The 13,029-nt window shown below is 41.3% G+C and overlaps 1 protein-coding gene across 1 annotated transcript in view; it reads right to left on the minus strand.

The window, feature by feature from the left end:
- Window positions 1–12,947, minus strand: part of VPS26A (VPS26, retromer complex component A) — a 29,553-nt gene extending 16,606 nt beyond the window's left edge. The window contains exons 1-2 of the mRNA XM_044659190.1: window positions 12,925–12,947; window positions 4,069–4,218 (exon numbers count right to left, since the gene is read on the minus strand). Coding sequence (XP_044515125.1) covers window positions 4,069–4,218; window positions 12,925–12,927 — 153 coding nt within the window. The 5' untranslated portion in view covers window positions 12,928–12,947. The remainder of the gene's footprint in view (window positions 1–4,068; window positions 4,219–12,924) is intronic.
- Between the last annotated feature and the right edge of the window lie 82 nt (window positions 12,948–13,029).

Genomic DNA, 13,029 nt, shown 5'->3' on the forward strand with positions numbered 1-13,029 from the left:
CAATCCTAGAAATTCAGAGAAATAAGGGTTCTATGGGCTGATACAGATGAAGCCCAAAGATCCTGAAGAACACTTCCACCTGGGACAATGAAAATGAAAAAAAATCAATGAACAAGGAAGCCACGCTCTGAGTAAATTAAAAGTCCAACAGTCCTGAAAAATAATGGCAAGGGTAAGGATCCCTAGGAATGTTGTTGCTGCTTGTACATCTTTCTTATAAAGGAAAGGTCAACTGAGGGATGGTATCCAGAAATGACTGTGAGAAAAAAAATTAGGCATGAAAGTATTTAAAAATAAATATATTGTAACTAGTACAGAACTTGACAAGAATCATAATTATAAAAGATTCTGTGTGACTAAAAGTGGGAAGAGAAAGAGAAAAAGAAGACTCACCTCTAGAACAATGACGACTGAAATAAATGCCCTTTCCAGAGGTTAATCCCCTTCCTACAAGTTGTGATAGCAACTCAGAAACACACATCTTGCTTTTTTAAAATGAGGGACAGCAGCTCATACTTGGAGATGCTTCATGACTCACTAAACACTTTTTACAGCACCTTTTTGGGAGAAGAAGTGCATTTGGGTGGTCACTTTACAGATGAGTAAAGTGTCTCTTGCCAAATGCTAAGTGCCTCCTGTGTGCAGAACACCATATCAGGGGCTGGAGGAGGAGCACAATTTAGGGAAATTCCATTCCCAATGGTCATGGCAATAATGCACATAAACTAAGTGGTCCCAGGACCTAGGAGGATGCCCAGGAAAGGCTGCCTCCCGGTCTGGCTTTACAGGACTGTCTCTTTTGACTACAAGTCCTTTCATAATCACACTGAAACAAAGTAGAAAAAAAATCTAAACACTCTTTTTTTCCCCACATGAAAAACATAGAGGGGGGAAAACCTTTCTGTCAGATTGCTATAGGATAATATGCTTTAATTAACTACCATGCTCTTTCTTTCTTCCATCTTCTCTTTGGGGTCACAATTCACAGTTCAGGGTGCATGTTCCAATCCAGAGCTCTTCTGACACAAGAGTCAATGAATGTGGTACCATAAAGCCTCTTCCTCCTCCCTTCATAACTGAGTGTAGGATAACCAGTCCAGAACCAGACAAACCCAAGGCACCAAGAAATCACTTTAAATGTTTAACTGAAAAATGTCTCTGGCCACAGCATGTGACCAAAAATCCCAACCATCAAATTTGGCAGCATTATATATACAAGTTAATAAACGGAGAGAATTTGTGTTTTCTAAGTTCATTATTTTGCCATTATTTGCTGGTCCTACTAGGCTCTTAATAAATGCTTGCTGGCTGGCAGCCCTTCTTCAATTATAGGAGATACCCACCCCCATAACTGAGTAAGTTTGGAAAGTCTCATCACCAGGTTAGTTATGGGATGATGCCACCCCCAGAGATTCCCTACTGTGCCAAAGAGGGACTGCACTATCAGAAGGAGTGAACTACACATGCCAAGGAAATCCCAGAGCCTTTAGATGTCAGCCAGGTGATCTGCGTTCTTCTTAGAGACCCAGTTTCTTGGCTGGTAATATGAAGGTGCTGTACTCACACTTGAGACCCCTTCCCACTCTAACTTCCCAGGGAATGTCTCTGATAGTGCTTTTTAGCAAACAGTAAAATGCTCCCGTGGGTAGCCACTTCTCCCCAAGTTTATTTTAAGCCATTTGGCAAAAGGTAATGTCTTTGTTGTTCAAGATTTGAAAGCTAGGACAAATAAAAAAGGCTGGATTTTACACATTATTTTTAAAAAATCTAAATAATTAAAACTAAATAAGCAAGCTGGGAAACAGCAACATGCTATTATGTCCACCAGAAGCCTTCAAGCATGATTCCCTTATTTTACAGATCAGGAAAACTGAGGCAGAAAAAGGTTAAGTAACTGCCCAGGCTCCGAAAGTTAATGTGTCTGAGGCAGGATCTGAACTCGGGTTTTCCTGATCCCAAATCCAGCTCTCTCCACCAGTTTCCTGACACCGCAGCTGGCTCTCTATCCACCATGCACCTTCTCAATGACCATTACTTGTTTCCCTACAAGTAAATTTCCTCCAAGACACAGCCTGGATTGCTGGAGTAGGTAAATATGAAGGTAAAGCTTACCAGAAGCGAGTTGCCATTTAGCAAGCCTGGCCCCTGGTGGTTCAAACAAGAAGCTGTGCTAAGGGAGCTTGGGGGAAAAACCCCCAAGCCCACACAACTGGTAAGGGGAGGTGATGAAGAACTCGCCTCCTCACCCCCCTTTAGCTCCTTAAGCTTTCACTAGTTCTGTCAAGATGACTCAAATTCACCTAAGTCTGGCACTGGGAAAGCTTGGGGCTGTGGCCCCCGGAGACACCAATGCCTGGAAGCTGCCTCCCATCTGGGATTCTTTGTTCTCCCTCATTTCTCCCATCCAAACAACTGACCAAGTCCTGGCAATTTTGACTCCAACACCTTTCTCACACATGCTCGTCCCCATCAATCACTGCCAGCTCCATACAGCAGAGGCTCACTGGTACCTGAACAGCCCTGTCTGCCCAATTCCACCAACATCACCCCAAAAGAACATAAACTTATCAGTGCACACTTAGGCACAGTTCCTTGTTCAACCTACTGTAAAGTCAACTACCTCCCTTCCCTTCACCTTATCCAGAGGGCTCTGCCAACTACCAGGCAAGAAGATACTTTATGAAGCCGTGACCTTCCCCCAGCCTTGGCTTCCTCATTTGCAGAATCAGAATAACCCCACCTGCAGAGCTGATACAAGGCTGTTGTAAGGAAAGGGCTTTGTCAATCTTAACCATACTTCAAAGCATCAATCCTCACAAGAATGATGATTAGATGTATGACATCTAAAAAAGGTGTACACATCTTTGACCCAATAAAGGCAACTTCTACATTTGGTGGCTAGGGCTGCATAAACATTTTAGATAATTAAAAAAAACAACACATAATTTGAACAAAAGTCATAAAAACAGCCCACAAATTACTTTATTGTATACTGAATTTCTCTCTTCTTTTTTACTATCAGCTGCTAATACTGAACTGGCAAGTATGTTATTGGAAATCAATTCTATTAAACCAAATATGAAAACCTTTCATGGCAATGAACACGGTTCCAAAAGTAATTGGTGTCTTCTATAAACATAGTATGAAGCTAGGTTCTATAGGAGCTGAGCCTCCTCCTTTAGTTAGGGAGAGAGATGACAGGACTTCTCTGCCAGTCATCTGAATGTTACTACATCAAATGTTAGTTGGCTAAACCTCCACTAGGCTGACTTAAGCCACCCTTGTCTTTCCTCTCTTCTCTGAGTCAAGCAGCCCCATTTACTTCCAAACTTTTCCCTTTTGGTGGCTTTTCCACCCCCTTGATTATTCTGGTCCATCTTCTGCAGGTTCCTCTTATTTCTTAAGAGTTGGGAGGAGAAGGAGGGGAGAGATAATGAAGATGATTGTACCTAAGAGTAGAAACAACATCCTCTCCTCTCTAGACTCTGACCATCCCCTCCCTATTGCTACAGATTAGAGGTGACTATTTCTGAACACTCAGCTAACTCTGCAGACTGGAGGGTAGGGAGGAGGGGGACATCAAGCAGCTGGCCAGGGAGAAACAAAGTCCCAATTCCTTTGTGTAAAGGAAAAGAAAATCTACTACCAGTAGAAATAGGGTAGCATAAAGTAACATAACACGGAGTAATCATATCTTGAAGAATAAGGGATAATAGATCAGGTTCTGAAGCCAGAGGGTCTGGGTTCAAATCCTGATTCAGCATCTTGTATGACCCTGAAAAAAATCACTTAACCTATAAAGGTCTCAGTTTCTTAATCTGCAAAATAAAGACACTGGACTAGATAATCTTTGAGATCCTTTTCCTATGAAACTCAACTACTCTACTTTAAACAAATTGACCATGAGAGCAAAAACTTGTGCTTAAAAAAAAAAGATCTCAAACATATTTCAAAAAACAAACCATTTTAAAATCTTTAACAGATAACACAGAACTTTGTGAGACAGAACAAAGGCTTGTTCTACAAGGAGGCAATGATGGAAATTCTAGTCCCCTACAAAGAGTTTACCTTTCCTGAAACAGATTCACCATCGTAGAAGAGATAATGTTTTTCTACTTTGCCATCTTCTGTCTTCATTTCTGCCATCTTCCTTGATTCCCCATCATTAAGGACAACATCAATCTCACAGATGGGACCGAAAAAACCTCCAAGAAAACTCTGAAATAAAAAGAAAAGTATCCCAATTACTAACAAATAGGGGGAAAAACGTGTAAGCATATTTTCTAATTAAATCAACCAAGTTATTTATCAAAGAGATTAAGGAAATTTATGTTGATGAGCTTAAAGAACTGGTAAGAAATAGTTAAATGAAATTTAATTATAACAAACTTTTCAAAAAAATTTATCAATATGTCAGTCTTTGCTCATTGAGGGAACATCAGAGTTGATATTATTATATAATCCCTTAAAGTAAATAAAACTGGCTCCTGAGTGGGTAGGACTAAATTTTAAATATTTAAATAATAATTTTTTAAAAGCTACTTACTGGGTTAATTAAGTTTAGATATTTTATGACCAATGTCAGAAAGTAATATCCATAGACATGTGAGTGTCAAAACACATTGATGGGAAATGAAAACATTCAGGCTTTATACAAACATCATTTTTGATATCAGACTTGGCCTTCAGTTGTCATTCAAAATCTACACCCTTATTGGACAGTCTATAGATATTCTTTAAAAAATAAAAGGAGGGAAGGGGGTAAAGTACATTTTGTCCTAATAACAGAAAAAAATCAAGGAGCTGTACATAAAAACAATACAAGAGGCATATTCTTCATATGACTTCACAGGCAGTAACTTACAGCACAGTGTGAAAAGCCTGGGGTTGGGAGACAGGAAATCTGCAGTCTAGTCTTTGAAAATAGTTATGTGACCTTAAGTAAGTCACCTGTTTCCTCATCTATAAAATGGTGAGAATAACTACATTATCTTACCTCATAAGAGTTATATGAGAAAAAAAGATGCATGATTAAAGTTTGCAAAAAAAAAAAAACACTCTATAGCTAAGTAAGTAATGATTACAGAAGGTAAAGACTGGTTTCATAGCATTTTTTCTGCTTATATATTTCGTGTAAGCTGATGATAAGGTTTCCCTGCTTTATCTGAGATACCTTAGCCCTAGCTGATAGCATTATGCTCAAATAATGAGCCAGCTCTTTTTTAATGTGGAAACCTGAAGGCTAATTTTTTTTTTAAACCTTTACCTTCCATCTTGAAGTCAATACTGTGTATTGGTTCCAAGGCAGAAGAGTGGTAAGGGTAGGCAATGGGGGTCAAGTGACTTGCCCAGGGTCACACAGCTGGGAAGTGTCTGAGGCCAGATTTGAACCTAGGACCTCCCGCCTCTAGGCTTAGCTCTCAATCCACTGAGCTACCCAGCTGCCCCCCCCCCCCCCCCCTAATTCTAAGAGGCCAATTCTAGGAGAGAATTTGTCTCAACAGAATTCCACCAGGAAAAAAAAAATTCCACCCGAATTTAGAAATGTTATCTATCTAGATAATTATCTATCTAGTTAACATCTACATTCCAAAAGCATTTAAAGTTAGAAAGTTAAGACCCAAGAACTAGAGAACTGAATATTTGGAATGCCAGGTCCTGAAGTGACAAAAAGCTCTATGGGCCTCTACCTCCAAGGAACAGACAAACAGGAAGCCAGAGATAAACGCAAAAAAATACAAGGCAATAATATCTCAATGACCCCCAAGAGTTCTCTCCCTCCACTGGCCTGGCAGACAATGAATCTAACTCCAACTCTTCTTGTTATATAGTTCAGAGAGGCTCCAGGAGCAGATTCAAAGCTGAAAGAGAGGCAGAGTCCAACCTTCTCTTTTTGCAGAAGAGAAACTGGCTCAGAGTGTGTTTAAATCATCTGTCCCTATCACCCAGGGATGGGATTTCAACCCAGGTCATTGCATACCCAGCCCTCCCACCCCCCAACCCCACCTCCCACACACACACAGAGCTTTGCAAGAGCATTCTGAAAGACTTCCAAGATGATGTCTTCTAACAGCCTCGGAGACTAGCGGCAATTTTTCCTTTCACACTAATTTTACATCCACGTCCTCCAAATAAGATAGTGTTCTCCTTAAACAAAGTCAATTACTAATGAACTCTTATTTTAATAACCATATTAATGCATGCATCTCAAAGTCTAATATACTATACCTGTACTTTTTAATATCCTGGCTTTGACTAATGCAAGGGAAACTGAGATTCAATCACCTTTTTAAAAATCCCTTACCTTTTTCATTAGCATCAATTCTAAGACAAAAAGCAGTAAGGGCTAGATAACTGAGGTTAAGTGACTTTCCTAGGGTCACACAGCTAAGAGGTATCTGAGGCCAAATTTGAACCCAGGACCTCATGTCTCCAGGCCTGGCACTCTATCCACTATATTCTAGCTGCCCCTAGAATCACCTTTTCTTGAATAAACCTAAACTATCTTTAGTAAATAAATGCTTCAAACCAGCCTAGAGGAAAATTATTTTCTCCTTTTCTTTAGATTTCTGGTAACATGTAGCTGAATTTGTAATTTCAAAGTTTACCAAGTACTCAATTAGCCAAACTAAAAAAAAAAATCAAACTTACTAACAATTAATCAAGGTGCCACTTTACAAACTTCAGGAGCCTTGCCAGCTTTGTAATTAGTTAAGATGTTGATGTCAGCATACCCATGTCACCCCTACCCTCAATGTTCTTTCTGGAGGAATTTTCCTCCACCTCTTCAAATGTAAAATTCTAGCTCAGTAACAAGTACAAAAAAAATGGGCAATGTCATAAAAATGACCAGAGCCTTTGTGTAGGCTGCACATTGCCAGTGATTCCCTATAATGTTGAATGAGGCCTCACAAAATACAAATTTTAATGACAGCCCCTACAAGGAAGAGAAGAGGTAATAGCACTCCAAGTAAATTTAGCATCTAGAAGATACCAAATGCTCCTATTTGCATTTTCTTCCTAATTCTAAATCATGCCCTAAACTGGGGATACTGCAGGATTTAATCTTGTTCAAGAAAGCTGTCTATTCCTGAAGTCACATCAAGGAGTACAGAAGGCACTGAAGCCCGGGACATCAGGAGACTGGGATATGATTTGTTAGTTATGTGATTCTGCCATACCTGCTAGTTGTGTGATCCTGGGAAGGAACTTTATCCATTGGTTTCTTCTTCTGCAAAATGGGGATATCCTACTTGCACTGCTTAGCTTGTAGCCTGGTTGTTACAAAAGCATTTTGCAAACCATAAAAGTTTAAAACAGCCTGAAAATACCAAGGCCTGAGCTTGAATTCCAGGTCTCATGACTCCAAAAGTTGCTTGCTTTGGAGATTAAAATTAATATCCAATAACTAAATAATATATTTTATAAAGTTTTATTAATAATAAGCTAACAAAAAGTACTAACTAAAAGGGTACTAACCAGCCCACTCCCAAGAACCAAAGAGCAAAAGAGGGAGGAGTTACAGCAAACTATATACAAATGTGGAAGCTCAGGAGAGATTAAAGGGAATTTGGGGAAATACTAAGGACTTATGGGGGATGGAGTCCAAGGTTCAAAATCTCCATTTATACATTGCTTTTCACACATGCTGTATTCCTTTACCCACGAGAGCTCGTCTAAGAGAAATTAAGAGAAAAAAAAGAACCTAAAATCTCTATCATTTCAAAGATCAGTACTCTTGCCCCTTCCCCATAAGAAAGTGGTAGGCCCAAAGAGCTCAGCTTTGAAAGAAAACAAAAAATCCTAATCAAATTAAACAAGTCTTTTCATTCCACTTTTCCTAGAACTCCTCTGAAGATGCACCTCTCCAAAAACAGGGTCATGGTAAGAGTTAGAGATTTGGAAGGAACCTTAAAGTCCATGTTGTCTAGCTCCAATCAGAGCCAATGGATGGTCTAACTAATTCTCCCTGTGAAAGTCTACTTTTGGTAGACAGATGAAGAACCATCTTATCTCTCCAGAGATATAAACAGACTGTGAAAGAACAGATAAACACAATGGTCTAGGCTGGTGAGGAATTAAGGAAGGAAGCTAAGTGGAAACTGTGTTTGCTAAAAGAGTTCAGATGCTTTAATACAGTCCTATTATAGGAAAACAGACTACTGCTGAAATAAAGAAGGCTATTTTGAGATCCTATTTGAAGCTCAATGAAACTAAACAAAGGCAAGAGACTCCACCAGCTCTTTCCAGTAAGTGCTGGGTCCTAAGTAAGTCTGTCAGCAGCAGAGAAGGAGGCTTTCAGAAGCAAGACCAGACTTGAAGACAGAGTCTAACTCAGACAGTAGATAAAAGTGAGATCAGGGCCAAGAAACTAAATAAATGTAAGGTATTATTAAAGCGAGTACCTGGACAGTAGTCACTTTTACAGGCCTCTCCCCAAATCTACACCCATTTCACTGACAACTGACTTATGAATCTAATTTTGAACACCAACATCTAGTACAATTTCTCATACAGACACCGCCCCTCTCTCAATTGTAGCTTTCTGCATTTGTGCACCCTCTGAATGCCATCCAAGGGAGGACAACAAACAATCAGGAAAACTCTCAAAGCTTCACAGTGGACCAGATTTACTGAGTAAAACAGAAAGACAGATCTTCTCTTCAGTAAAAGAAAGTAAGCAATAGGAGGGGAAGATTTAAAAAAAAAAAAAAAGCCTCGCCAATGAGAAACATTCCCTGACTAACAATGCAAATAAAGTCAACAAGCAGAGGCAGTGACCCCGCTGCAGATACGGGGAAGCCAAGAGGCTCAGTACAATGGTAAGCTTAACTCTACAATGAAACTTTTGGGACATCCAGTACAAGTCACTGCTAGAACCATCCTGCCAAAGCTCGAGGTTTGTACCTTGTGTGTCTGAAGCCTACAAAGCTAGGTCCATTCTTGTATAAGGATAGCATTATTAATAGTTTGGTTTTTTAAATAAGATTTATAGACATTACCTTTCTGTCATTTTCAGTTTTAAAGGGAAGGCAGAATGGAATAAGCATGTCGAAAGTATCTATTGTATGGTAAGCATTTTGCAATTATTATCCTCATTTTATAGTGGGGCAAACTAAGGCAGACAGAGGTTAAGTGACTTACCCAGGCCATAGGCTAGTAAGTATCTGGAGCCAAATTTGAACTCAGGTCTTTCTAAGGTCAGTTCTACAACTCTATGCACTGAGTCACCAGCCTTAAAAGCTTTTTTCTTAATAAGTAATTTAAAAATAAAAACATCTCCCTTTCCATCATTTTATTAAAAGTAATATTACAGGGGGAGCTAGTCACTTGACCCCCACTGCCTATCCTTACCAATCTTCCACCTATGAGACAATACACCGAAGTACAAGGGTTTAAAAAAAAAAAAAGTAATATTACAGAAATTCTATAGGAAGCTCTTCCTATTCTCCCTTAATGAGTATATTTCTCTGTTGATCATTTCCAACTGATCCTGTATATAGTTTGTATAGTCATGTTGTCTCCCCCCCATCACACTGGGCATTCCATGAGAGCAGGGACTGTGTTCTACCTTTCACTGCCTCCCTAGCACTTAGCCCCTTGCCTGGCACATAGCAGGTACTTTAATCAATGCTTTTCTTTTTCTTTTACATTTTTTTTAAACCCTTAACTTCTGTGTATTGGCTCCTAGGTGGAAGAGTGGTAAGGGTGGGCAATGGGGATCAAGTGACTTGCCCAGGGTCACACAGCTGGAAAGTATCTGAGGCTAGATTTGATCCTAGGACCTCCCGTCTGTAGGCCTGACTCTCAATCCACTGAGCTACCCAGCTGCCCCCAATTAATGTTTTTCAAAAGACTGTCACACGGGATGAAAAAATGTGGATGGGTGGAGAGAGGACTCTCAAGTGAAGGAGTTTAAAAGCGATGGAAGACCTATTACTGAAAGGCCTTCTTAACCCAAAATAGGAAACACAAAATTCCAAATTAAGAAGCAAGGAGAAAAAAAAAGCAACACAGAAGCATGTATATGCATACAATAGGAGGAGCCCTGGCTCTGGAGTAAGAGGACATGTATTCAAATCCTACTTCTGGGGTGGGAGGTCATGTCACATCCCTAAGCTTCAGTTTTCTCATCTGTAAAATGAAGGGGTTGTGTTAGATGACCTCCAAATTCACTTGCAGTTGGTGGAGTTGTGAATTGATCCAACCATTCTGGAAGGCAAATTGGAACCATGCCCAAAGTGCTCTAAAAGAATGCCTGCCCTTTGATCTAGCCATACCACTGCTGGGGTTGTACCCCAAAGAGAAAATAAGGGAAAAAATTTGTACAAAAATATTTATAGCCGTGCTCTTTGTGGTAGCAAAAAATTGGAAAATGAGGGGATGTCCATCGATTGGGGAATGGCCAGACAAATTGTGGTATCTGTTGGTGATGGAATACTATTGTGCTAAAAGAAATAATGAATTGGAGGATTTTTAAATGAACTGGAAAGACCTCCAGGAATTGATGCAGAGCAAAAGGAGCAGAACCAGAACAATGTACACAGAGACTGATGAATTTTGGTTCAATCGAATGTAATGGACTTCTCTACTAGCAGCAATGCAACGATCCAGGACAATTCTGAGGGGTTTATGAGAAATAATGCTATCCACATCCAGAGAAAGAACTGTGGGAGCAATGCAGAAGAAAAACATAGGATTGATCACATGGTTCGATGGGGATATGATTAGGGATGTTGACTTTAAATGATCATTTTATTGCAAATATTAATAAAATGGAAATAGATTCTGAACAACGATACATGTAAAACCCAGTGGAATTGCTCATCAGCACCAAGGAGGAGGGGAGGGAAAGAACATGAATCATGTAACCGTGGAAAAATACTCTAAATTAATTAATTAAAAAGTGAATGGGCATGTAAAGTTAAACAAAAAAATTTTTCATTAAAAAACTTCATTTGCAGCTCTAAATCTATGACTACGAAACAGCCCAGAGGGAATAATAATGTTGTCTTTGTTTTTACTGAAAAATTCAAGCAGTCACATTATGAAGTTATTTACACAAAGTTAAGCTTTAAAAATTAACAAATCTAGCCTAAAGTTTGAGAGACTGTTTTAAAGTAGTTTATGGTGTCCTTTTTTTGCTGCCTATTGACACAAATAATAATCCCCATGATAAGATAACCCCATGTGAAACAGCCTACCAAAGGCAGCTGACAAAATCCAACCTCAAAGCAGAGACACAAGGAAGCTTTCCCAGAGGAAGGCCATGGAGTACTTCTCTTCTCTAACATTTGACCCATTTCCTCATTTCAAAAGACAAGTTTACACAAGTGGGAAATGGATATTTATTTGGAAAAACAACCACCAAACTTTTTCCCCCCCATAAGTTTAAAGTTTCTGCTTCTTTTTTTAAAAACATTTTCCTTTCACTTCTTCAATCCTCAAGCTCTGAAGGGTCATGAAATGCTAGGAAACCTTAGTACAATGTGCAAGTTAAGTTCGATTTGTAGTAGTGGCTTTGCCACTGTGATACTGGCCATCCTACTTCCCATCCCTAGGGCTGTTTCCTCTTCTGTCCCCAATTTCTTGAATGCACTCCTTCCTCACATTTGTCTTTTAGATTAAAAAAAAATTTTTAACAACTTTTTTTTAAACCCTTACAGTCTTAGTTATCAGGTTTTTCTTTTTCTTTTCTTTTTTTTTTATTCCTTACCTTCTGTCTTAGGAATCAATATTACTTATTGATTCCAAGGCAGAAGAGCAATAAAAGCTAGATAATGGGGGTTAAGCGACTTGCCCAGAGTCACACAGTTGGAAGTGTGAGACCACATTTGAACCCAGGACCTCCCATCTATAGGTCTGGTTCTTCTCCTGAGTTACAGAGCCACCTAGCTACCCCGACGCACCCCTTCCCCCCACCTTAGCATCAATCCTATGACAGAAAAGTGGCAAAGGCTAAGCAACTGGTCACAGAAGTAGTATGAGGCTTAATTTGAACCCAAGATCTCGGACTCCATCCACTGAGCCCCCTAGCTGCCCCTCACTAGTTTCTTTCAAAACTGCTCAGACAATACCTACTCCACAAGAATTTTTCTATTACATATCCATCTCCTCCCGCTGCTACTACTGCCTTGCCCAAACATCTTGTGTTTATTTTGCAACGTATATTCGCAATATACATTGCTACATATATGTATACACACATACATATAAATGTTCTATCTACACACACACACACAGACAGAATGTCCCAGAAGTCTTCGTTTCAAACTTTAAACCACCAAGGCTTTTGAGACAACCCGTCCGCGCACACCTACCTACACATCTATGCCGCAAAGCTTTTCATTCCTGCCCTTGTACGTCTGGGGGTTGGGGCCCAGCCCGGCACATAGTAGGTGCTTACTAAGCTGCAGACGGTTCTCTCTGATGTGACTTTCTGCCCGCCACGGTCCCAGGCGGGGCTAAACCTTAGGAGAATGGCCCAGGGCCGGCAGGCTGCACGACTCACACCCCTTCTCCCAGAGCTGGGTCTCCCCAATGCTGGCGCCCCGGCCCCTGCTCCTGCCCGCCCTGAGCCCTGCCTCGCTGCATCCCGGGCCCCGGGTTCTGGAGGCTCCTGCCTGAACCGAGCAGCATACAGCAGGCGCCTACTGGGTGCCAGCCCGGACCCAGACCCAGGCGCTGCCGGTCCCTTCCAGCTCCGCCCTGGAGCGGCGGGAGGGGGATCCTTCCCGGCCCCGGGGCTACCTTGGGGGAGGCGGCGGCGGCGGTCAAGAGGGCCCGCAGGGGCGACGAGCCCACGGGCAGCCAGGGGGCCCAGAAGCGGCCGGGGAAGGGCAGCGGAGGCCCAGCCATGGCAGCTCCGCTTCAGGATCCGCTCCGGCCGTTGGCCCCGCGCGCCCCGCTGCGGCGTTCACTCACCATGGTCAGCCCTGCCGCCGCCGCTGCTGCCGCCGCCGCCGCTCAGCACGCGCGCCCCGCACGGAAACCCCGAGCCCCGGCTCCCTCCGCCCAGCGGCGCCCCCG

Source organism: Gracilinanus agilis, chromosome 2 (genome assembly GCF_016433145.1).
Source record: "Gracilinanus agilis isolate LMUSP501 chromosome 2, AgileGrace, whole genome shotgun sequence".
In the NCBI taxonomy this organism is placed as follows: domain Eukaryota; kingdom Metazoa; phylum Chordata; class Mammalia; order Didelphimorphia; family Didelphidae; genus Gracilinanus; species Gracilinanus agilis.